Raw genomic sequence first — 24,548 nt, 5'->3', positions numbered from 1 at the left:
GTTTAGTTTGCAGAATATACAGCCTTACCGGGTAAAACATATGGCAAAGTAATATCTTGTGTAAAATCAGCTTAAATTTACCAATATGGTATGTTTATGCGCTGCACCTTGAATAAAATATATACCCTTGAGGTGGTTTAAAATGCTACAAACCAAGAGAAAATGCAACTCAATGAGTTTTTTTTTTTTTTAAATTGTCTCATGATCTGTGTATCTTCATGTATACATTTGTTTTGATGCATTTGTTTTGTAACATGCCTGCACATTTGTTTAAATATGATTACTGTACAGACTTTTTTTTTTTTTACATTGTTATTCTGGTTACTGATGACCTAAAAAGGTTATAATATAACAAATGCATGTCATGTTATCAATAATCACAAGAACAAAGACTAATATTTTAGTAGCAGTATGCAGAGTTGATAGTGAAAGTCATTTTCCATAAAATGAACAGATAGCAGCCAGTAACTGTCGAGTTCCAAAGACAACAAAAGGACAATAGAGCACCAAAGTATACTATAGTCATACTGTATAACCATTGTTATACAGACTTCAATTTTTCACTGAAAACAATCTTCTTGAACAGAAATTGTAATTTTTTTGAGCAAACTACTAAAACTAAAGATTTTATAAAAAATAAAAAAAATAAATAAAAAAAGCATCATCCACAAGTCCTCACAAAGAAAGTGTAATTGTATAACATCCACTGATTGCCAGAAAATGGTGGTACATGAAACAAAAATGAAAGATGCACCCAATAAATACTGATAAAACTGATAAATTTATCATTGGTTGAGGAGTATGTTTACACTTACCTTTAATGCAATCTCATTCGTATTTGCATCTAAATATATTTAACTGTTGATTCTTGTAGAATGATGCTTTATGAGCATTTAATGAACACTGTAGGGTGGACCACTTGACAATACAAGTGTAATAATACCCAGTGTGCATTCATTAAAGAACCCAATATTACTGCAAAAAATTAAGCCCTTGTAAATGCATTACAAATACATTCACCAACCACTTTATTAGGTACACCTGTTCAATGCAAATATCTAATCAGCCAATCACATGGCAGCAACTCAATGCATTCAAGCATGTAGACATGATTAAGACTATCTGCTGAAGTTCAAACTGAGCATCAGAATGGGGAAGAAACGTGATTTAAGTAGCTTTGAATGTGGTTGTTTAAACATGGTTGTTGGTGCCAGGTGGGCTGGTCATAGTATTTCTGGTCTGATCTACTGGGATTTTCAGACACAACCATCTATATAGTTTACAGAGAATGGTCTGAAAAAGAGAAAATATCCAGTAAGCAGCAGTTCTGTGGGCGAAAATGCCTTGTTGATGTCAGAGGAGAATGGCCAGACTGGTTCGAGCTGATAGAAAGGCAACAGTAACTCATATAAACCACTCAGTCTGCAGAAGAGCATCTCTGAAAGCACAACACGTCGAACCTTGAAGCAGATGGCCTACAGCAGCAGAAAACCACACCGGGTGCCACTCCTGTCAGCTAAGATCAGGAAACTGAGGCTAAAATTTGCACCAGCTCACCAAAATTTGACAACAGAACACTGGAGAAACATTGCCTGTTCTGATGAGTCTCGATTTCTGCTGTGACATTCAGATGGTAGTGTCAGGCTGCTGGTGGTGGTGGTGTAATGATGTGGGGGATATTTTTTTGGCACACTTTGGGCCCCTTATGGCACCACTGCGTGGTATGACTCGGCACAGCTCCCTTTACTTTGGCTTGGTTTGCTTTTCCACTACAGTTTAGTACCGCTTCAAAGTGGGTGGGATTATAGACTTATCGTTATAGTTGTGCTGCCTCTACTGCCGTTTGATTTAGGGTCTCATGTCGCAAATCCAATGACGCTGGTAGTGACGATTCTCTCCGACCAATCAGTGATCTGCAGTGTCTACATGTCACATTTTAGTATTGGTATGGCTCACTTGGAACCTCAACCAAGGTGGTACTATTTAAAGAAAGCTGTACCTAGCAGTACCATGCTGTGCGAAAGTGCCAAAAGTGACCCATACCGAGCAGCACCATGCAGTGGAAAAGCACCATTCGTACCAACGGAGCATCATTTAAATGCCACAGCCAAACTGAGTATTGTAGCGGACCATGTCCATCCCTTTATGACCACAGCGTACCCATCTTCTGATGGCTACTTCCAGCAGGATAACACGCCATTTCACAAAGCTCAAATCATCTCAAACTGGTTTCTTGAACATGACAATGAGTTCACTATACTCAAATGGCCTCCACAGTCACCAGATTGCAATCCAATAGAGCACCTTTGGGATGTGGTGGAACGGGAGATTCGCATCATGAATGCTCTGCTGAGAAATCTGCAGCAAGTGTGATGTTGTCATGTCATTATCAAAAACTCTCAGAAATGTTTCCAGCACCTTGTTGAATCTATGCCACAAAGAATTAAGGTAGATATGAAGGCAAAAGTAGGTCCAACCCGCTACTAGCAAGATGCACCTAATATAGTGGCTGTGAGTGTATATTAAGCCAATGTGACTGGCATCACAATATATACTCTCAGAAACAGACAATGTTGCTGCAGATATGGACTTGGTTATTAATATAGCTTATTCCTGGTTCTTAGCATAACCAGGGTAGGTTGTCTATTTAAAAAAAAAAAAAAAAAAAAAAAAAACAAGCATGGAGTTCAACTCCATTGCAATATTTAGGTATAAAAGGCTTTTAGGGTGCATGTATACAAATTCAAATATATAATGTATAATTCAAATGTATACACAAAGCTTTGGTCTAGACAAACTCTGTATGTCACAAGTATTTGTGCAAAATTCCTGCATGTTTACTGGCAACTTATGTGGCAAACCAAATAGCAAGGAGCAGGCCAAAAAACAACCAATGGAACAGACCTGTCAATCAATATCTGTTGCCACATGAGAAGCCAGTAAACTACTTTGTAAGTAAGATGTCTTGGTCATGTTTCTTGCGTCAATCTGAACAGTTTCTTTTGAATCTTTAATTACAGCTTCCACCAACCAAAGTTTCACAATTCAGCTTAACAGACAGTTTTTTCTAACAGCAACTTAAAATGAAAAATGACTGTATAAGAGTTCTTTATGAGACTGTTTTGTAAGCTTTATTGAGTGTGTACATGTGTGAACTACAAGAATATCTCAGGGCCAAATACATTAGATCTATGGAATAAAAATAACAAAGTAAAGATATCACCTATAATCAAATGTACCACTGCTACAAAACCTCACACAATGTTTAACCTATTAAAATAAGATTGTGGATAAAACAAAAAGGCATTTACATTACACCAGATATTATACCAAGGCCATTAAGTGTACTACAGGATCGACCAACGACTGAAGAGTCAATGCTCTTTCTTCATCAGGCAGTACAAATTTGAAATGAAGAATTTCATGGTAACCTGCAACAACAAAAAAGACTAGTTAATAAGACATGAAGAGAGAATTTTTAAAACTTGTTTGTATAAATGACAGTGGGTCGCATTCACTACTAAGAAAACTACTGAACGAGGCCCAGTTAATCTAAAATTAAAAGAAGAAAATGATATAATTCATATATAAATAACTACAAAAGCTGTTTTTGTTGAATTTTATACCCAAAATGCCATTAAACCTAAGCTTAATTTGATGTAAATGAGTAAGCTGATGGAAATCATGTTCTAAAGTTTAGAAAACAGGAAACAAAACTCATGTCTCTAGCTTTCTATCCACATAGCGCAATTACTATCAGTCTTGGCTACTCAAAAGAGCTGAATTACTAGAAACTCACCTTAAATGCTGTACAATTGTCATTACAAAATCTCCTAAAAATACTTGGTGCGATTGAGAGCTCTCTGAGCAAGTTGGCCACTCTCATCTGTGATTTTCTCCCAGTCTGTCTGACCAACAACAAAACCAATCGCGCGTTTTCTGTCGGCATCCTTCTTCTCTTCGAGATCAGCCCAGCGCACCTGAAAGATCAGTGATTTTAATGAGTGCAAAATGTTTGTTGGTATCATGACCCTGCCCAAAACCAAACAAGAAAAGCAATGAAAATTCAAATCAGATGGTCACCAACTGGTGAGAGTCTTCTTCAGTAAAATAAAAATACAGACCAACAAGTCTATCATTTTCAAAGCAGGGCTCTCAATCTGCAATTCTCAAGAACATTCAAAATAAAAACTGAACAATAGGTGACCACAAATAGTAAGTGAAAGCAAATACATAAAATAACATGTGCACCACATTACCCTCTTTTTGCCAGGTTCAGACATGCGACTGGCATAGTCATCGGGCAGCTGAAGGAAGTCTTCCATGCCGGAAACATCATTGTCTCGTTTTCTCTTGCCTCCTCCCGCCAGACCATCCAACTTGTCTGGAAGGACAAAGCAGCATCTAAAGTCATCATCAGTTCTACATCTGATGAACACTTATTTGTTTCAAAGCTACTAAAACCTGGTAAATTACATACTAATATGGGAAAGAAAAACTATTATTCTGTTATAATCAATGGCTGCCCAAAGACCTATCTTATGCACAGTTTATTAGGATTAAGCAAAGTTACAAGGGCTTTTCACACAGTGCTGGGTCAGCGTTTTTTAAACCAGCTAGAGCTAGTTTCAGACCTGTAGTGTTTTTAGACCTGTAGATCATTTGTTTTGTTCTGAAACGGATCAAAAATTTTGCAACGTTGCAATTTCTTCTTGGTTCGGTTCGCTTTCACATGGCAACATTTGTAACTGGACAAAAAGTTGTTACTAGAAGTCACGTGCAAATAAACTATTTTACTTTATCATTTTGAGCAAGAATCAAGGCTTCAGTATTTTAATGTGTTTTGGACAGTTGTTCTAAAATATGTTCATCAGGTCAAATTTCAAATAGGTAGTTTACTTTGTGTTTGCTCCAAGTTAACTCACGATTCATTTTGAAAAGCATTAGCAAAACAAACACTGCTGCTTTTCACACAACATATGTAATGGTCTGTTAGGTCGGATTAATTTTTTTCACCACAAGCAAACCGCTCTAGTTTTTCAAGCTGGGGCTGATACCACCTTGTTCAAGTGATCACGGGCTAATTATTTTGTTGTGGATCTGAACGTGATTGCCGTGTTCATATATGCCTAAACGAACCAAACTAAGAGATAAAACGCAGCAGGTTCCAAAACAAATGCTTCAAATGAGCAAGGTGTGAAAATGCCCTAAACATACACTTTCATGCAGGGTGTTTAACAGAGCAAAATGAATGTGTTTCGGATGACTTGAAGCAGCCAGAGCAGATCTACATGATGATATTCTAACAGATGGACATTAGTTAATAAAACAGTTCACATGCTGTATTTGTCTAATTGTTGTTACTGACCTCAGTAAATGCAAATAAAATGACACCAAATATTAAAGATAAATTTTATATACACACACACACACACACATAAAGTATCTCATAGAAGTGAGTACACCCCTCACATTTTGTAAATATTTTATTATATCTTTTCATGTGACAACACTGAAGAAATGACACTTTGCTAGAATGTAAAGTAGTGAGTGTACAGCTTGTATAACTGTAAATTTGCTGTCCCCTCAAAATAACTCAACACACAGCCATTAATGTCTAAACCGCTGGCCACAAAAGTGAGTACACCCCTAAGTGAAAATGTCCAAATTGGGCCCAATTAGCCATTTTTTCTCCCCGGTGTCATGTGACTCATTATTGTTACAAGGTCTCAGGTGTGAATGGGGAACAGGTGTGTTAAATTTGGTGTTAATCGCTCTCACTCTCTTATATTGGTCACTGGAAGTTCAACATGGCACCTCATGGCAAAGAACTCTCTGAGGATCTGAAAAAAAGAATTGTTGCTCTACATAAATATGATGTAGGCTATAAGAAGATTGCCAAGACCCTGAAACTGAGCTGCAGCACGGTGGCCAAGACCATACAGCGGTTTAACAGGACAGGTTCCACTCAAAACAGGCCTCGCCATGGTCGACCAAAGAAGTTGAGTGCACGTGCTCAGCGTCATATCCAGAGGTTGTGTTTGGGAAATAGACGTATGTGCTGCCAGCATTGCTGCAGAGGTTGAAGGGGTGGGTCAGCCTGTCAGTGCTCAGACCATACGCCACATCAAATTGGTCTGCATGGCTGTCGTCCCAGAAGGAAGCCTCTTCTAAAGATGATGCACAAGAAAGCCTGCGAACAGTTTGCTGAAGACAAGCAGACTAAGGACATGGATTACTGGAATCATGTCCTGTGGTCTGATGAGACCAAGATAAACTTATTTGGTTCAGATGGCGTCAAGCGTGTGTGGCGGCAACCAGGTGAGGAGTACAAAGACAAGCGTGTCTTGCCTACAGTCAAGCATGGTGGTGGGAGTGTCATGGTCTGGGGCTGCATGAGTGCTGCCGGCACTGGGGAGCTACAGTTCATTGAGGGAACCATGAATGCCAACATGTACTGTGACATACTGAAGCAGAGCATGATCCCCTCCCTTCAGAGACTGGGCCGCAGGGCAGTATTCCAACATGATAACGACCCCAAACACACCTCCAAGACGACCACTGCCTTGCTAAAGAATGTCTCCAGACCTAAACCCTATTGAGCATCTGTGGGGCATCCTCAAACGTAAGGTGGAGGAGCGAAAGGTCTCTAACATCCACCAGCTCCGTGATGTCATCATAGAGGAGTGGAAGAGGACTCCAGTGGCAACCTGTGAAGCTCTGGTGAACTCCATGCCCAAGAGGGTTAAGGCAGTGCTGGAAAATAATGGTGGCCACACAAAATATTGACACTTTGGGCCCAATTTGGACAATTTCACTTAGGGGTGTACTCACTTTTGTGGCCAGCGGTTTAGACATTAATGGCTGTGTGTTGAGTTATTTTGAGGGGACAGCAAATTTACACTTATACGAGCTGTACACTCACTACTTTACATTGTAGAAAAGTGTCATTTCTTCAGTGATGTCACATGAAAAGATATAATAAAATATTTTACAAAAATGTAAGGGGTGTACTCACTTCTGTGAGATACTAACACACACACACACATACATATTATATACATATATATATATATATATATATATATATATATATATATACATATACATATACATACATATATACATATATATATATATATATTTTACACACACACACACACCATCATACAGTACAAACTGCTTTGAATATCTTGTGTAAAACTATAAATAAATACCCACCCAGCTTTGCTTCTGAAGTGTCCATCTCCCATTTGCTTTTCGGAAGGTATCCCTATATTACAGAGAGACACTCCAACTGTTAATCCTCAGGGGATGAGAGACAGAGGGGACAGACAGTGTGACAGAAGGAGGACAGTGACAGAATAGGGGCTGGGGAGCAATGATGATGCTTTTGATGATGAGGGAATAAGCTTGAAAAAGAGATAATTAATAAGTCACAAAGGCAACAATGAGCTCTCAGCAATTGATAAACAGTCCTTTTTCACGACGAGGAAATGCTTACTGAATACAGAAGAGCATGCATATTTAATACTACTGAGGTTTTTATATATTCCTACATCACTGCTTTACGCATTAATTTTATTGTAAATCACAAAGCCAAGACACATTTTTGCAGCAGAGATCGGTCATTATGGGATAAGACAAAAAGCCAACAGCACAAACCAACAGGAAATACTCAAGAATGACAAAGAGTCCAATTTTAAATTAAAATGATTATTCTCTGCAACCTTCAGGAGTATTTCTCAATCCTGTCCAAGAGAAACTGGATTTCTGGATTGAGAAGCACTGATCTAAAGGAAGATCTTCTTCTTCTGCCTGAATATAAAAATATAGAAAAGTAGGAAGTTCTGTATTTTTTTTTAATTGAGAATTTCCATTCAATTATAGTGATACAGTTCAAGTACCAATCTGTAAAACTGACTTCACTCAATTAAAATCTGAAAAGTTAAAACTAGCTTAAAATGTAAATACCCATATCTTAATTTAAATTAAATGGTGTTATAATACTGGCTTTGTACACAAAAACCAACAACTAAACTTTGCTATAAAGTCATCCACACTGAGGCAATCTACACCTGTATCAGCACTAAAGTATAAACACATTACTTTTTTAGACAATACATACATTGCATTTCTGGATAAGGGATTCTAATGGACACATGTTTTGCCTCAATGTATTATATTTTCTATTGTGTATAGTATTTAATAAAATTTAATATTTTCAAGTTTTTACAACCACAAATTACACGGCTACAAAGTACAGATCGCATGCTTGCTTTAGTCCAAAAACATTCTGCTACTAAGTACCAAGTCTAATAATCCATGTAAGATTTATATTTTATAATTATCTAGATTTAGAACTATAATAACTACAATAGCATAATTTCTAAAAGATAAAAATACACAAACATACAAATAAATCAAAAACAATCATTAGTGTTGCAACATGCAACAAATCATGATAAAGTTTGAAGCTGTAAATATGCACTCTTTGGTAAGAGTGTGAACACTCAAAACACCCTTGAACATTAATGTCTCAAGTGATGTTTGTGTGATGGATCATTAGGAGGGAAAAAGAGGAAAAAAAACAAAACAAAAACAAATCACTGTACAGGTCATAATGGTCATAGCTATAGTTTATAATAGGGATGTGCGAGACTACTTGACTGTACGATATGGCTGCTCTAGTCGACATTGGATAAAAAGATTTTTATGTTTTGCTTTATATTTTTACAAAGGCTTAGTTCAAAATACTGCCATGTTGTTGAAAATAATGTATTGTTTTTAAAGTGTATACTGGAGACCTTGCATGCACTTGCTGTCTCCACTTAGAAGATGAGAAAGATGAGGGAGTATTCTGACTTGGCCTACACAACTTTTCCATTGTCTTCTACATCATGTTAAACTGGCATATAAAAACTAGCTTGATTAAAGGCTTGTTATACTATTGGTTATAAAGGAAATGCGAAATTTTATACCAGTTTAAATGAGAAACATTATGAAATGAAACTTAACATGTCAAGCCTTTTTTTTATTTTTTTTTATTTTGCTGCCTGATTTGTACAAATACTTTTCATACACGAGAAGAGCATTCAAATAAGGACGTGCAATCTAACTTTGATTTCAGGATTTCTGCTTATAATAGGCTTGAACTTACTAGGTCCTGCACTGCTTATTGATTCAGTTGATTTATAGATTAAGAAAAAAAAATTGGCTATAATGTTGATTAAGTGAACACTTAAGTTTAATATCACATGTACATTACCTATTTTCAGCAGCATTCAGTATGAGATGACCATTTGATTCATATTAAGCAGGATATTTCAAATGGATTGCTTATACAGGTGAACTTGTAGTAGGCTACAAAATTTCCATTTAAACGTTAAAGTCCCTGGAAAGTCAATTCTGAGAATTGTTTCTAAACACATAAATGTTACAAATGTATTGCCGAAACATTACAAAGACTGTAAACTATGTAGTACTGAATTTTGGAGCTTGACCGTTAAACAGTTTTTCACCAATTCTGTGTTACATAATTTACATTACAGTGTATTAGCATCAGTGGCTCGCCCGCTCAATCGTGAGTTATAGTCATTACCATTAGTTACTACAGCCTACTTTTTGCTAGCTAGCTATGCCTTAATATACAAAACAGCTCGGTCTCATTTAAATTTCCTAAAAATTATGATATGAAGAAGAAGTGAATTAATTTTGTAAAGAGCCATCTTGATGGAGAGCTGACAATTACCACCAACACCCGCCTCTGCAGTGACAATTTAACACTGGATAGTTTTACAAACTTTCATCAGAGACAACTGGGATTCACTGATAATCCGCTGTTATTGAAAAATGGGGCTGAATGGACTATCTCCCGCCTTAGCCTTCATCCTCCTGTCTTGTGGCACCGACATCTGGTGCCATAGTCGGCAGCACGTGCCCATCAATGAGTGAAAAGCCCGGAACACACCAAGCCGGCGGTCAGCAGTCAGGCAGTTTTTGTGCGTCAGTCGACTAAGTTTTCTCAGTGTGTTCTGCACCGTCGGCTGAAGTTGGTCCTCGTCTGCTTTTTTCAGCGGATTCAACATGTTGACTCAGCGTCGGGCCATCAGAGAGAGAGAGAACTCCGATTGGCTGTTCAGTATAGCAAACGAGTTCACAGTTCACGAGAAGATAAGCAAAAGTTATGAAAGCAAGCAAATAAGTCATGACGGCACAGACAGAAGTTTGTTCTAATTTTACGTCATCTTACCTGAGCACTCGAATGCACGAATATTTTCATAATAACATGAGCGGAGTGGAATAAAGAACGTGATCAGCATGATTGATAATCAAAACGGTAAGCAAGTGCTGCTTTGTTTATGGTTTGTATACATGCAGTCTTAGTTTCGCTTTCCCTTTTTGAATGACGAATATAGACAAATATATCTGCTTAAATACACAGTTATACACAGGCGCAGAACGCGTGTGCTTGTTGAAGTTCTTTCGGTGCGTTCAAGCACATATTTTTTCCCCGACGCAGCCGACGTGAGGCGACAACACCGTCAGCTTTCGTTGCCGCTTGTTCTTTGACGTTGGGTTGGTGTGTCCCGGCCTTAAGCCTATTTGTTTTACAGGGACTTTAATGAAATTAGTCATGGCTCACATCCCTAGTTTATAGGACATAATTTCCCTGGTTCCATAAATACAGAATTCAAATTAATTATTGCTGCATATCTTGCAAAGGTACTGTTCTTCAACAGTTTAAGATCTGAATAAGTGTTACAAGATCTGGGACTGAACAGACAGGAAGGGAAGAGATCTAGTTTTACAAAGATTTGAACAGTCTCTTACATCCCCAGCTGTTCATTAGAAATCTATGAATATTTAAAATGCATATAATCAATATTAGTGGTGAAAAGTAAGGAGTACTAAAAACAGTACTGATATATACATAGCATTTTTAAAGGTTTACATGACTGCTACTGACACCAGCAAAGAGGAACGAACTGATAAAATGTTGAGACCCAAACAAGGATACATAGATTTTTCATCTTCAACTTTGCTTTATGCTTTACTTTGTTTTAAGCCATAATCCATGTATTAAGTTGGATTCTTTGAGTATGGAAAAGGTAAAATGCCTTTGGCATCTGTAATGATAAATACCATGTGCTTTGGCCTTTTCTTTTCAAAGCCAAGATTCATTCAGTGCTACTCAACTCATATTTTGAAATTTCAGCTTTAAAGTACATTTAAAAAGCCAGTTTACAAAGTGTCAATTTAATTTTAGCAAGACTTCAAAGAGCAAAAGGGTCCACAAAGCTGGATGTGCAAACATTATAGACAAAAAAAAAAAAGAACTATTTATGAATTCTGTCTTACAATCAGCCATACACATATGGACAAACTTTGACGAAAAAAAAGGCTCGAGTTTACATAAACTTTTTCAAAATGAAAGAATCCTTTACTTAAACTAAAACACACTGTCATGTGTAAAACAGTGCTGTGTAATGCCAGGTTCAGACTAACACAATATTTTTGTCTGTTACTATAGTCACTGTGCCAGATTATGCGATTTTGACCACTAAATTCTTGTTGTGTTGGAGACAAGAAACACATCAGACTACACATTGTTTTCCAACCAATAATCGCTTACCGTCTTTAACAGTGTGCGTGATGTCATCGAGAAAGCTGAACTAGCAACAGACTTCTGGAAACAAGAACGTAAACAAACAGGTCCCTAAGCAACATGTTAGCTTAATGCTAGTTTCAGTACTCACTGGGTTGCTGAAAAACCAGTGTCTCTCACTCGTTTCGCTATGTTTGAAAGCTGTGTACGGAAGAGCTTCTGTGCTCCTACTGGCCAATGCCACAGATGTGACAGACCTCATTGGGAAGGATGGAAAATAATTAAACATGCTAGTCTTTCTTTCGTGACGTCATGAAGCGTCGCAGATGTGGTGTCGTCCACTATGGCACTAGATGAAACAATTGATTCTTGCATCGCAAAGCCCATTGTCATTTACGAATTACCACGACAACCTACATCAAACGGATTGTGCCAAAATCGGGCTGATATAGTGTAGTCTGAACCTGCCATATATATATATATATATATATATATATAAAAAAAAATAAAAAAAACACTGAAAGTTACTTTTCAAATTTAGAAAAGCTTAATTGTCCTCAGTTGGTTAGCCATCATTCAGTTCAACTGTTCTTTAAGCCCCACATATCTCCAAATTTGAATGCCAAGACAAACCATCATCTCTTAGAGTACATGTTAATTCCTTGTGTAAGAGCTTCCTCACTTTCTTACATGTTCTCACAATATCCACAGTTACTACATTTTTACTGTAATTTCAGCTTGTTAGAACAAACCTAGGTAAAGTTAGTGCTTTTATCAACATAATACAAGTTGGTTTTTCTGGCAAGGTTGTTATTTGGTTTAGGTCTTCACAAAAAAATAAAAAGTCTCCTTTTAATAGTAGCTTCACTGAATTAATGGCTCTATTGTGATACCTGCTTAAATATAAGGCACAAACACAATAGCTGTGTAGAGCTTCCTACAAGATGAAACTGAGATGCTTTCAGTCTTGCACTGAATTTCAAGTCTCACAATAAAAGGTCTGTATTAGGAATTTAAGTACATCATAAAGCAGATCATACCGTTTCTGTGTGAAGAGCATACTAATTGTGAGGCCATTTAATATTTGGCTAGATAAAATGAGATTTACTCAAAACAGCTACATCATGGGAAATTCTTGCATCCATTTGGAAGTCAGAAAACCAAACTGCTCTAAATAAGCCATCAAAGTCTGGAGCTTTACTAGCTGACTTGTATTTTGATGCTTAAATCTTATATTCAAGTGTAGCCATAGCACTGCTTGAGTAGAAAATGGAGACTTCTCAAAAGGGAAATTAACGGATTCACTTCATACCGCACTAATAAAGTTGTGATTTAACCTCTAAATTTGACACACAGTAACGTGCACATTTTTATCAATTCTGCTGTGAAGGAGTTACAAATCTGGTTAACCTGTTAAAAAAAAAAAAAAAAAAACTGCCCTGCTGCTAGTTTAAAACAATTAGTGATGGTAGAAGAGCAATATATTTGAAACAGGTTTCAGCTTACACTGTGCAATTTTAAAAGCTTAGCTTACATTTTACTAAGAGTAACAAACTCAGGGATCAGTTCTGCCAGCAACATTTAAAAAAAAAAAAAAAAAAAAAAAAAGTACTTTGCCAATTACAAGTCTCCATGGACAGAATTATGAGTAAAATATTATTTTAATTAGCTAAAATGTTGTAGATCTTTAAATAAGGATTAAGTAAATATGACGATTTGGGAGGATAAACACAGAGAGAGACCATTATTAATACCATCATAAATTACACTATTTTACAACATCAAAGTTTGTTCATTTTTCAAACATTTTAAAATTAGGTCAAGTCACTGCCTTTAGTGAGACAACATGATATTTGCTGTTGCTAATATATTTGCTTGAGAGAGCATTTAATAATCCATATTAAGAATATGGATTGGAATTGTTTAAAATACCCCATGAGATCCCATGTCTCAGGAATATTCTTTTTTTATTTGTTTCATCTTTGTCAACTTGGACTGGGAAACAGTATCCTGAAACGTTGATCAATAATAATAGTACTTACCTTGTTTAGGTGAGAAACTGGGTCAAGTAACTATTAAGTCACAGTTTAAATTATTGGATAAAAGGAGCATGCATGCAAAGTGAGGTCCTACCAGATCCGTCTCGTCGTCATCCTCCTTTTTCACTTCAGCCTTTATTTCTTCTTCAGATGGGTTGAAGTCTTCCATCTCCACCTATCACAAAAGCAGTTTATGTTACTATGAAAAGAGAAGCACAAGGAAAACACATTTACAATTTCTTTAATGAACATAATAAAAGGCACAAGTCATCAACAAACTTACATCTTCAATTGCCGCATCCTGCAGTAGAGACCTGATATCCAGTCGTATCATATGGGGTGGTGCAGACTCCCAGCCACTGGCCAGCTGTGCACAAAATGCATATTAGTCAGGCTCATGAACAATGAACATCATTATAATTCTGGTAATAATCTGAACTAATCATAAAAACAGCAGGTGCTCTAACCGTAAATTAAGTTAAAGAAAATACCTTTGTGATATCCTTTAGTGTTCGCCCATGTATGTTTCTCTTTGTACATGTTTGGTGATCAGTGGTGATTTCAGCCAAGTACACCTGAGAATAAAAAAGTGAGATATAATGAGGTAGAGCTACAAAAAAAAAAAAGTAAAGTAAAAAAAAAAAAAAAAAAAAAAAAAGTAGATACTGTTGCTCTACAGAGATGCCTAGCATTTACTAGCAAGGAAATGTACATGAAACACAGAGGAAGCTCACCTCAAATCCTTTTGTCTTAGCAGCACTCCAGAACTGGTCAAAGTACTTCACTTTATCATTGATGGCATCCAGGATTATAAATGGAAAAAATCCATCATCCAGTGTTTTCTTAAATGTCTTCAACATGCTGTTTCGATATGTATCTTCCATCTCTGGTTCATATTCATATTCAAGCACCTAATGAAGATGGCCAGAAAGACTTGCATGATCAGTTAAGGAAAATGAGTTAAGGTTTCTTATTTAAAATAAACTACGAACAAAAAGAATATTTCAAACCTTGTTCTTGATGCGCTTCCCAGTATCAGGGTCCTTCTCAACTTTTTCCACTTCAGTCATGAAATAATCGTCCAGACCCAGAACTCTGGGTGGAGCACCACCACATTCAACCTCTTTATCCTGCATCAGTAAAAGCATATTTACTTCATGGATGAATTGAAATAAGGTCATTTACAAAAAAGCAAATACAAAACATCTTACATTAGCTAAAGTGTTATTTTGTCCTTTCCTTTAGCTATATTAAGTCTCTTTGGCCCAAAACATCTCATCACAAGCACCATGCAAGCTTGATGAAATCATAATAAAAAGTAAATATGCACTGCAGTCTCAGTATTGCCAACAGGGGCAGTATAGAGAACATTAGCATATTTTTTTTCCTTCTGCGGCTAGTTTTCTATTATTCATATTTATGAGCTAGCTTAATAACAGCATCCAGTTTAAACATTTGAGGCAACTTTATCATCCACCCTGAGGACTTGTCAAATCCCATTACAGGAAAGAGTAGACCAAGCATACTTTCAGATTGTTTGGGAAAAAATAAATAAATAAATAAAATAAATAACATAATAAACATTTAAATAAAATTAAAAGGCACAATAAAATAATAAGTATTACCCTAATAAGTTTTGCCACATGACTTTTGCCACTTCCAGGTAATCCACGCATGATGACTACAATCTAAAAAGAAAAAATACTGTGGGTAAAGCATGATATTCAAAAGCAGAGCATAATAATAATTATAACAACAACAAAATACTTGTGGCATACCCTGTCAGGACGAGTTGATCGACCTGGGAGTTTGAGGATGTCCTCAGCATTCTTTGTCTCTGGTTTCTTCTCCACACGAGGAGGGGCAACAGGTGCAGGAGGGGGCAGTGATGTGGGTGGCGGGGGGCGCTCATCTGGATAGCCCCTCCGATCACCTGGGTAAGAAATATAGGCATCTTACACAGGTCCCAACTTTTTAGGCTTTTTAGCGATTACTAGGTTATTCATAATACATTGACTTCACTTTTGATTGGCTTGTGTAACATGACCATTTTAAAAGGGTACTTCACCACTGGCAAAATGGGCTTTCAATAAATCTTGGCTGCCTAAGCAGTAGAAAGGCACAAAAAAAAATTAAACTGGCTGCTGTCTTCCCATTTGCTAAATAGGTAGAAAAACTTCAAAACCCAAAATGCACTGGGCATGTTGCCATCCAAGGCCACTCCCACCAGTCACAGTTACCAGGGTCAAATATCGCCTTGCTTTAGGTGAAAATACTTCTTGGCAAACTTTTAGTCATAATGGTGTTGACTCGTATTGTTACCGAGTGCAAGAATTCAAAGATCCAGACAAATAAACATTTTTCAGACAAATAAAAATTTCTAATAAAAATCCAGACAAATAAAATTTTCAGTCCAGGTAACACAGAGAATGAGTAAACATTGTTGATTTACATATACTACTGACATTGTAACAATACAAAGCAGGTTAAAAATGGGCAAAGTTACATGTTAAGTTAAAGTGAAATGTATACCTTCTGTGCCACTAGCTGTTTTCAAAAAGGTTTCCCCAAAAACTCCTCCCAAAATCACAACATAAGCTGAGCCAATATTGCGATGTTGGGTTGGTCAGGTTGTTCAAACAAGCCATTGTGTTTACACTTTACAAGAAAATCAACCTACAAGTGTATTTCTTATACTCATGTTTGCATCAAAGACGAAATAGGAGAAAGTATTTTAACGTTAAAAAAATTACACGCATCTTTGAAAGTTAAGAAATGGATTCTTTTATAATTAACTTACTACCATAGCTTGAGGATCCATGGTCATAATGCTCAAGACTCCTTTCATAGGAAGACCTCTCATAACTTGATCGGCTATAAACCTCCCGGTCCCTGCTCGAGCGACTTGAGTGATCTCTTTCCCTTTCTCTGTGTCCTGGACGAGGCCCAAGTGGAGGTCTGAAACCAGACATACAAAAAAATAAAACATGTTCAATTCTAGATATATACTGCACTTTTTTTCCCCACTCTATGACAAACTAGTGCTCTTCACAGATATTTTGATGTAAAAAATGAAATGTTTTAATATTAGTAAACCAATGTGGGTATTAAATACATAAAATATCAGGTGCTACTGTGAGAAATAGATGCAGCGGTAAGGTCTTGAAGTACCTACCGTTCATCTCGTAGGTAACGGTCCCTTTCATATCTGTCTCTCTCATAATCCAAAGGTGGCTTCTCCCTATATGGATCTCTCTCCCAATCCCTGTCATAATCTCTGGGACCACCATATGGGTCACTTCTTCTGTCATAGTATGGGTCTCTGGGGCCAAGAAGTTCTAACAACAAAGAGAAGGAAAAGACAAAATTAAAATAAACAATCCCAATGTTCATATGCAAACAAACCCAATGTTCAAAGTTCTCATTTTAACAGAACAGAGCCAACCTTTCTCGTATAGTCGCTCAGATGGCGGTGGGGCAGGCCTCAACACAATCCTCTCTCCATAAGATATTCTTTCCACTGTTGCACCAACATCTGCTAAATGAAAACACAATGTAGTTTGACTAGATACATTTAAAATGATGTCAGTTGAGAGGCAGAATATATACTGACCACGACCATGCCCATAGTCCACTGTTTTAGCAATGAATGTGGCTGTAGGTGCAGGTGCTGAAGAATGAAGAAAGTCTATAGATTGATTTGAAGGGGGCAAACCAGCTTCCAAAGGTTGACCAGGAACAATCTGTCCCGTTTCAGACAGTAAATTGGTAGCCTTTAAGAAAAACAAAATGGTCATGCAATCTGTGGCTTTTCAATAACAAGCTATTGCAATATTAGGCATTTGTTTCTGAATCAAGGCACATAATTTGGCATACCTGCAGAGCACTTTTAACCTCAGGTGGAATTTCCAATCCGAGAATTCCAGGGGGAAGTTCTGAAGGCAGCCCAGCTGAATCTGGGTTGGAAGCTTCTCCCAAAGCCCTCTTGCTTTCCTGGAGCTCTCTATGAGGTTAAGTAAAATCAGTAAGCTTTCAACTTATGAAATCTCAGCCAGTTGGCCTGTATGACTTGAATGTCATTTAAATAATGATTAATTAATTCCCAATTAATGGGAAATTAATTTTACCTTATCATTTTCAGCTCCTGGGCAGCTTTTAGAATGATCTCATGCTGCCTTTGAGAAAGAGCAAGCACAGTTTTAGTTGCACTGGGTGAAGACTGCTCAAGTGGGATATCCGGGTCTTGAGATGCTGGCAGGCCAGCTAGAGACTCTGGGTTATGCTCATAATGGGGCTTTGTTTCACCAGCTGGATGAGAGTAACCTCTTTCTTGTGGGGGTGGAGGTGGTGGCCTTTCCCAATCAGAATGAGAGTGAAATGAAGGCTCCCTATCTCGTTCTGGATAAGGCGGATCATCAGGGTAACAAGGTCGTCTTCGTTCCTCTCTGTATCGATCCTCTTCCTCATAGGGGAATGATCTTTCTCTTTCCTCTAACCAATGTTCCTCTCTAATGTGCTCTGGGCGACGACGAAGTGGATAGTCTAGGTCAGGCTGCTCCCTGCCCCATTCCTCACGAGAACCATAATACTCATCGTCTTGCTCATAATCTGGATATTCACGAGTAGGCCTTCTGTGCATTTCATCCTCTTCACCATATGGGTATTCCTCCTCATAATTTCCTTCTTCATGGGGTGGTGGGACACGCCACCTCTCCCTTGGCATTGGGGGCCTAATGGGTGGTCTTCTCATTCCTCTCCCCATTTCATGGGGAGGTAAAGAAGGACGTCTCAGCCCTCGACCACGTGGATGAGGCCATCCAGGTTCTCTGTCAATTTCTTCATCATATTCAAGAGGTCCAGCTGGATCCCTTGCCAGGATTTCATGAGGAGGTGGTGGCCGTCTCAAGTCTCGCTCCATAATATCATGGTGGGGTAGTGGTCCCCATGGGCCTACACCGCGTCTAAATCGTGGTCCCATTCCACCACGTGGTCCCATGAGAGGAGGTCCATGTGGGTTGTGTTGTAAACTTCCAGGAGGAGGGGGGCGCCTTGGGCCATGAAGCATAAATCGAGGCTGGAAAGGGGGCCTTCTGGGGCCCCCTGGAGGAAAAGGAGGTCTAGCATGCATGGGAGGTCTTCTCTCTGTCCAGTATGGATCTTCTTCCTCCCAATAATCCTGTGATTCTTCTTCCCAGTGTTCGCCTGGATGAGTACTCTCTGGGTACTCTTCTGGAAAGTGTTCCTCCTCTGGATGCCACATCTCAAGGGGTGCTTCCTGGTCATCTATTTCTCCAGGACCATCTAAAGAGGGGTCTCTCCAAACCAAATCCTGGTCCTCTCCATGCTCTGTATCATCCGTTTCCTGATGGTCATAGGGATCCTCTTCCATAATTTCTCTCTGGCTGTTTGGATCAGGTATTTGTCCCCCGTACTGCCCTCGACCACGTGCACGGCCCCTGCCTCGAAGAGGCACTGGCCCTTGGCCCCTTCCTCTCCCTCGTGTCGCCTGTGGTGGACCTGTCTGAGTCAACATGTGTGGCCCCCTAGAAGCCTCCTTAATTGTATCAGGTTTAAACTTATTTTGAGGAGGCTTTGCTTGTTGTGGTGGCCCATTGCTTGTTGTGGTGGCAATATGACCAGTTTTAAGAGGTTGTGAGCTAGAGTTCTGAGATTTTTTGTTGGTGGTGTTTGGACTTTCCGTAGGTAAGGATGGTTTAGTTCCATCTTCTGTCACTTTATCCTGCTTTGCAGTATCAACACTGATATTCTCAGATTTATTATCCTGAGTTTGAGGAATGGGTCCACTCTGAATAAAAAATCCATCCACTGTGTCCAGTATGTCATCTGTCAGTGACGGACCAGTGGAAGCACCATCTTTTTTGCGACTTTGATCTAAGGGATCTTTGTGTTTTTCTGGGCCTGTTTGAGGTGGAGGAACTGGTGGTGCATCAGGTTTTGCTGATTGTTGCGTTTTTTGAATTCCAGGGACAGGACTGGATTGCTGTCCATGCCCTGGTTGTTGAGGGGGTACAGGGGGTCTTTCAAAACGTGAAGGTGCATTCTGCCTAGGGGGGTTCTCAAGTCTTGCTGGAGCCCCTGGGTGTGGAGGATTACCTCTGGGAGGTCGGCTAAATCGCTGGCCAGTGTCAAATCTGGGTGGCCCACTAAACCGTTGCTGTGGTGGCTGTTCAAACCGTGGGCCTCTGGGACCTTCAAACCTGAAAATAAAATAAAATCAGTAATCTAGCTCCAGAAAAAGAATGTATTACCCAATTAATCCTTATTTTAAATTCAATACCTTGGGCCATCAAATCTTCCATGAGGCCCAGGGGGTCGAACCCCCATTCCAGGTGGTCGAACCCCCGGTCCAGGTGGTCGAACCCCCGGTCCAGGTGGTCGAACCCCCGGTCCAGGTGGTCGAACCCCCGGTCCAGGTGGTCCAGCAGTTTTACATGTTTCAGAGACAGAATCTAGACCAGAAGATGGGAAAGATTCTGCAGGTGATGGCCTCTGTGGAATAACTGGTCCAGAAGGTTGTGGGCCCTGTGGTGAAGGTCTTGACATGGCATCCATGTTAACTGGTGGAGGCATAGATGGTACCCCTGGGCCAGCTAAATGCATGTTTCCATCTGGTCCAGGGAGTCTATGCTGCCCATATGGTCCCATCATGCCTCCATAAGAAGGACCTGTACCATACTGAGGCTGCATGGCTCTTAGAGTAGTGACTCTCTCTTGCAGATGAGCTGAAGTTGAATTCATTTGCTCCTGCCATTGCCTCCACTGGGCTTCATAATCATGCAGCTGGTCTTTGTGTGGGTATGTCTGAAACTGTTCTAACCACAAATTAAAGTGCCTGTCCCATTCTTGGTACAATGGAGCAAATCGCTGTTGCTGCATTTCATAGTGTTGCAACTGCATTTCCAAGGGCAATGTCTGGTGGATATAATTGAACAATCATAAATAACACTGTAACATTATTTTACTTTTTTTCCCCTCTAGACCAAGATATTTTCCGAGCCAACCATGCAAATTAAGAACCACTAGGCAATTTAGTAAGACAAGAGATTGTACCTGGAGATGCGCTGGCTGTTGAATAACCTGTTGATACTGTTGCAGGATCTGCTGTAGTTGAGCATGCTCTTGCATGAGTGCCTGGTACTGAAGGCTGGCCCTTTGATGCTGTACATGCTGCCAATGGGCAGCTGCCGCCTGCAGCTGCTGAAGACGTGCTGCTTCAGCTGGGTCTCCTGCATCACTGATGCCACTGGGCTGTGATGAATTTCAGTAATCAATTAAATATGATATAAATTAAATAATAGAAATCAACTTTTTAAAGGTATAAAACACACATATACATCAAAAAACAAAATATAAAAAAAAAAAAAAACAACTGGATGCAAATATTAAGCAGGAGAAATGACCTTTGATTCCTCAGGTGGTGGGGGAGGAGGGGGTTCCTCTTTGGGAGGCGGTGGTGGAGGGGTGCTCTTTGGGGGTTCAACTGGAGGCGGAGGAGCTGAAGCATGGCCTCCATTAGCTGAACTTTGATTCTGCTTTGCTTTCTCATTTTTCAGCTTTTGCAAATTTTGAAGGTGCTGCTGGTACCAATATTCCTGCTGCTCCTGTACAAAATAAATATAAAAATAAACAATTTTTTTGCAATGTTTGAATTCAAACACTGTACAAACTAAATACTTTTAATAACGAATAATTATTTCACCCAAACATGAAAATGGATATTTTAATGTCCATGTCTATTAAAGGTAGGGTAGGCAATTTTGGAGAGGTTAGCAATAGCAAGCTAGCTCTCCAAAGCCACACCTCTTCCAAAACACATGAACGCATGTGAAGTCTGCAAAGCGTCACGAGATGAGTGACGGCATTAAATTACCTCATGTCACAAATCACATAACATTAGAATAATAATAATGAACGTAAACAACTTACAGAGCTCTTACTTGTACCACCCGACCGCAGCAGATTCATTTCAGCATCGATAAAGTACGAGATGAGATATTGAAATAATTGACATAGAAATGCATAAATCTAAGTCTGAGGTCGTGAACAGCTCTGGTTAGAAATTCACGAGTTGCTATCTTGTAATTACGGTTATGATATGGTGTGAACGCAGCATAAGCTTGTTGTTTTGGTTCAGGAGGAACTGTAAAAGGTGGTTACTGTTTGCTTGTGGTGCTCGGTGACGGTCTACAACTCTGCATAGCCTTACGGAACGCGCTGATGACGCATGATGTCTGCGCGAGCAGGTGCACGGAGGTATGGAAATACATATGCTGACAGGCAGGTAGGACATCAGACCGAATGCAATGATTGGATAAACATTTTTTGGTCCTGATATTTCCACAGAAGATACATGTACATGTTTCTATATATACTGCTTCTACTATTGATTGCTTTTAGGAACTGTGAAGAGTGTTTTAACCAGTATGTCTGGTTATGATGAGAAAAAATGATGAAAACACTTATTTTTGAATCTGAAAGCAGAAGCAAGGAAGCATACTTTTTAAGTAAAATTTTGAAAAGTTAATTTATTAAAATTTCCCATAATTAATAAAGTCATTTGTACGGCACTATCATCCTATCCACTTTAGCTTCTAGCAAAAAAAGAGAATTCTTTCATGAACAAAATGAAAGAATAAAATGAGAGAGCAGTCAAAGAAGCTAATATAAAGCACAGGGAGCTGCTTTACAATGAGAGAAGGCCAGAAAGTATGCACAATCCTGAGATATGTTTTAGTGTACTTGAATTTAATGGCTGTTAAAATATAGGTAAAACAAATCTTTGAACGTAAACATTCAAATTTGTAAATACAAATCTCTCGTTGAAATTAATTTTCTGACTGAATGTTAGTGTTACTGTCCTGCACTTTGTTTCGTGACCTGTGCCTCGTCTTAAAGGGTTAGTTCACCCAAAAATGAAAATTCTGTCATTAGTTACTCACCCTCATGTCATTCCAAACCCGTAAGACTTTTGTTTATCTTCGGAACACAAATGAAGTTTTTTTTGATGAAATCTGAGAGTTTTCTGTCCCTCCAGTAACAGCTACACAACTGACACAGATGATTTAAAAAGTTCATAAAGAGATCATAAAACTAATCCATATGAATTGTGCTTTTTAGTCCAAATTTTCTGAAGAGACATGATCACTTTATATGATGAACAGATTGAATTTAGGCTTATATATTTACATATAAACATTCATCAACACACACATCAGCTTTGGTAAACGGAAGCTCAAGCATGTTTGCACATTTGAGCTTCGATACGAGGTTTGTTCTCGTGCGTTGAGCTTCTGTTTATGTTCACTGATCAATGTTTATATGTGAATAAGCTTAAATCAAATCTGTTCATCATAGAAGGCGATCGTGTCTCTTCAGAAAATTTGGACTGAACCACTCAATTCATACGGATTAGTTTTAAGATATCTTTATGAACTTTTTGAAGCATCAAAGTGTCAGTTGCGTAGCTGTCAACGGAGGGACAGAAAGCTCAAAAAATTTCATCAAAAATATCTTCATTTGTCTTCTGAAGATGAACAAAAGTTTTATGGGTTTGGAACGACATGAAGGTGAGAAATTAATGACAGAATTTCCATTTTTGTGTCAACTATCCCTTTAAAATTATCGGTTATAATAATTATAATGTATTATCGAAATCTACACAAGCACGAAATGTATGTGCAGTATAAAGTTTCTTTATTGTTACAGTAACACAACATTAAGAAGAAGAGCAACAAGAATAACAAGAAGAAGAAATGGAGGAGGAAGAGGAAGAGGAAGAAGAAATGCAACAGAAGCTTGCCTTCTGAGACATCGACGAAAAGTCGGGCTTTTCATCCGCCACCGATGAACCGGTATCGCTAACCTGTGGTACTGGAGCGGGGGTCTTCGCAGCAGGTAAAGAGGATGATGCGGGCTCGGGAGCTGGAGGTTTCACTTCAGGCGGCGGAGGCTGAGGTTGAGGCGGCCCGGTAGGACCTCTCAGAGTTGATGGATCTTGAAAATTGTTAGGAGGTGCACCGCCTGTCTGCCAGTACGGAGAAGGCCCGCTGCTGGTGGCGTTGGTGTTGCCGGGGTGATGCAGCACAGACTGCAGCTGCTTCTGATGGAGCTGTTGCAATTGCTGCATTTGTTGTAAATGCTGTTCGTGTAAACTAGAGAAATTAGATGACGCTGTAATTGCAGGAGCGCCATATCCTCCAAATCCTGCCGTTGCTGCTGCTGCTGGTGGGGGCTGAGGTCCCCTAAACTGATGAGGCCGCGGGCCGAAATGTGGAGGAGGCTGGGGTGCACCTCCGTAACCGCCCCAGGAGGGATGCATGCTTGAACCGAGACACTGCGGGCCAGGCAAGGCCTAGCTGCCTGATCGCATAAAGCCGGTTACTTCGAAACTATCACTACTACTTATTGAAAATATGAACGCAGTTATAAACACAGACTCTAACTATCTCATGTAAATAGAAACAATTCATTTATCTTTACAGGTGTGCAAGAAAAAAAAACGTTTACATTCATAATTATTGTTTCAATGCCATTTCCTCGCCGAGCCTGTGCGTGTGCTCGCCTGCGTCCTAGCGTCGTCAACAAGACGCCCACTTACGTAATACGTCATTACATTTCTTTTACTCTTCTTCTTGAACGTGTTTTGGCGCATTACCACCACCTATCGGACTAGTTCAGCAACTAACGCCTTGGCTTCAGCCATAAATTAATTCAATTTTGAAATCATAAATTGAAAAACGTATTGTGCTCAAAGATCCCTTAACTTATCTTAAGACATAGTTGCTAGGATTTTAGTTGATTCATTGTTTTTTTGTTTGTTTTTTGCCTTCATTCTTCTCGCTCCAAATCAGTAGGTGGCGGAAATGCACCAAAAGCTACTT

General features: G+C 38.9%; 1 protein-coding gene across 1 annotated transcript; it reads right to left on the bottom strand.

Moving 5' to 3' along the window:
* Positions 1–3,105: 3,105 nt before the first annotated feature.
* ylpm1 (YLP motif containing 1) lies at positions 3,106–24,302 on the bottom strand. Its single transcript, XM_051875641.1, has 21 exons — positions 23,531–24,302; positions 21,069–21,269; positions 20,719–20,916; positions 19,946–20,580; positions 17,775–19,865; positions 17,524–17,650; positions 17,261–17,420; positions 17,093–17,182; positions 16,823–16,985; positions 16,448–16,605; positions 15,426–15,580; positions 15,273–15,335; positions 14,658–14,777; positions 14,382–14,558; positions 14,139–14,222; positions 13,931–14,014; positions 13,742–13,822; positions 7,222–7,273; positions 4,260–4,384; positions 3,800–3,980; positions 3,106–3,431 (listed from the first exon to the last, which is right to left on the bottom strand). Exons 1-20 carry the CDS (start codon positions 23,984–23,986, stop codon positions 3,834–3,836), a joined length of 5,367 nt encoding a protein of 1,788 aa, XP_051731601.1. The 5' UTR covers positions 23,987–24,302; the 3' UTR covers positions 3,106–3,431; positions 3,800–3,833.
* Between the last annotated feature and the right edge of the window lie 246 nt (positions 24,303–24,548).

This window comes from Ctenopharyngodon idella, chromosome 20 (assembly GCF_019924925.1).
Source record: "Ctenopharyngodon idella isolate HZGC_01 chromosome 20, HZGC01, whole genome shotgun sequence".
Taxonomy (NCBI): domain Eukaryota; kingdom Metazoa; phylum Chordata; class Actinopteri; order Cypriniformes; family Xenocyprididae; genus Ctenopharyngodon; species Ctenopharyngodon idella.
Note: the sequence above shows the minus strand (reverse complement) of the source record. Positions and strands in the feature narration are given on the sequence as shown.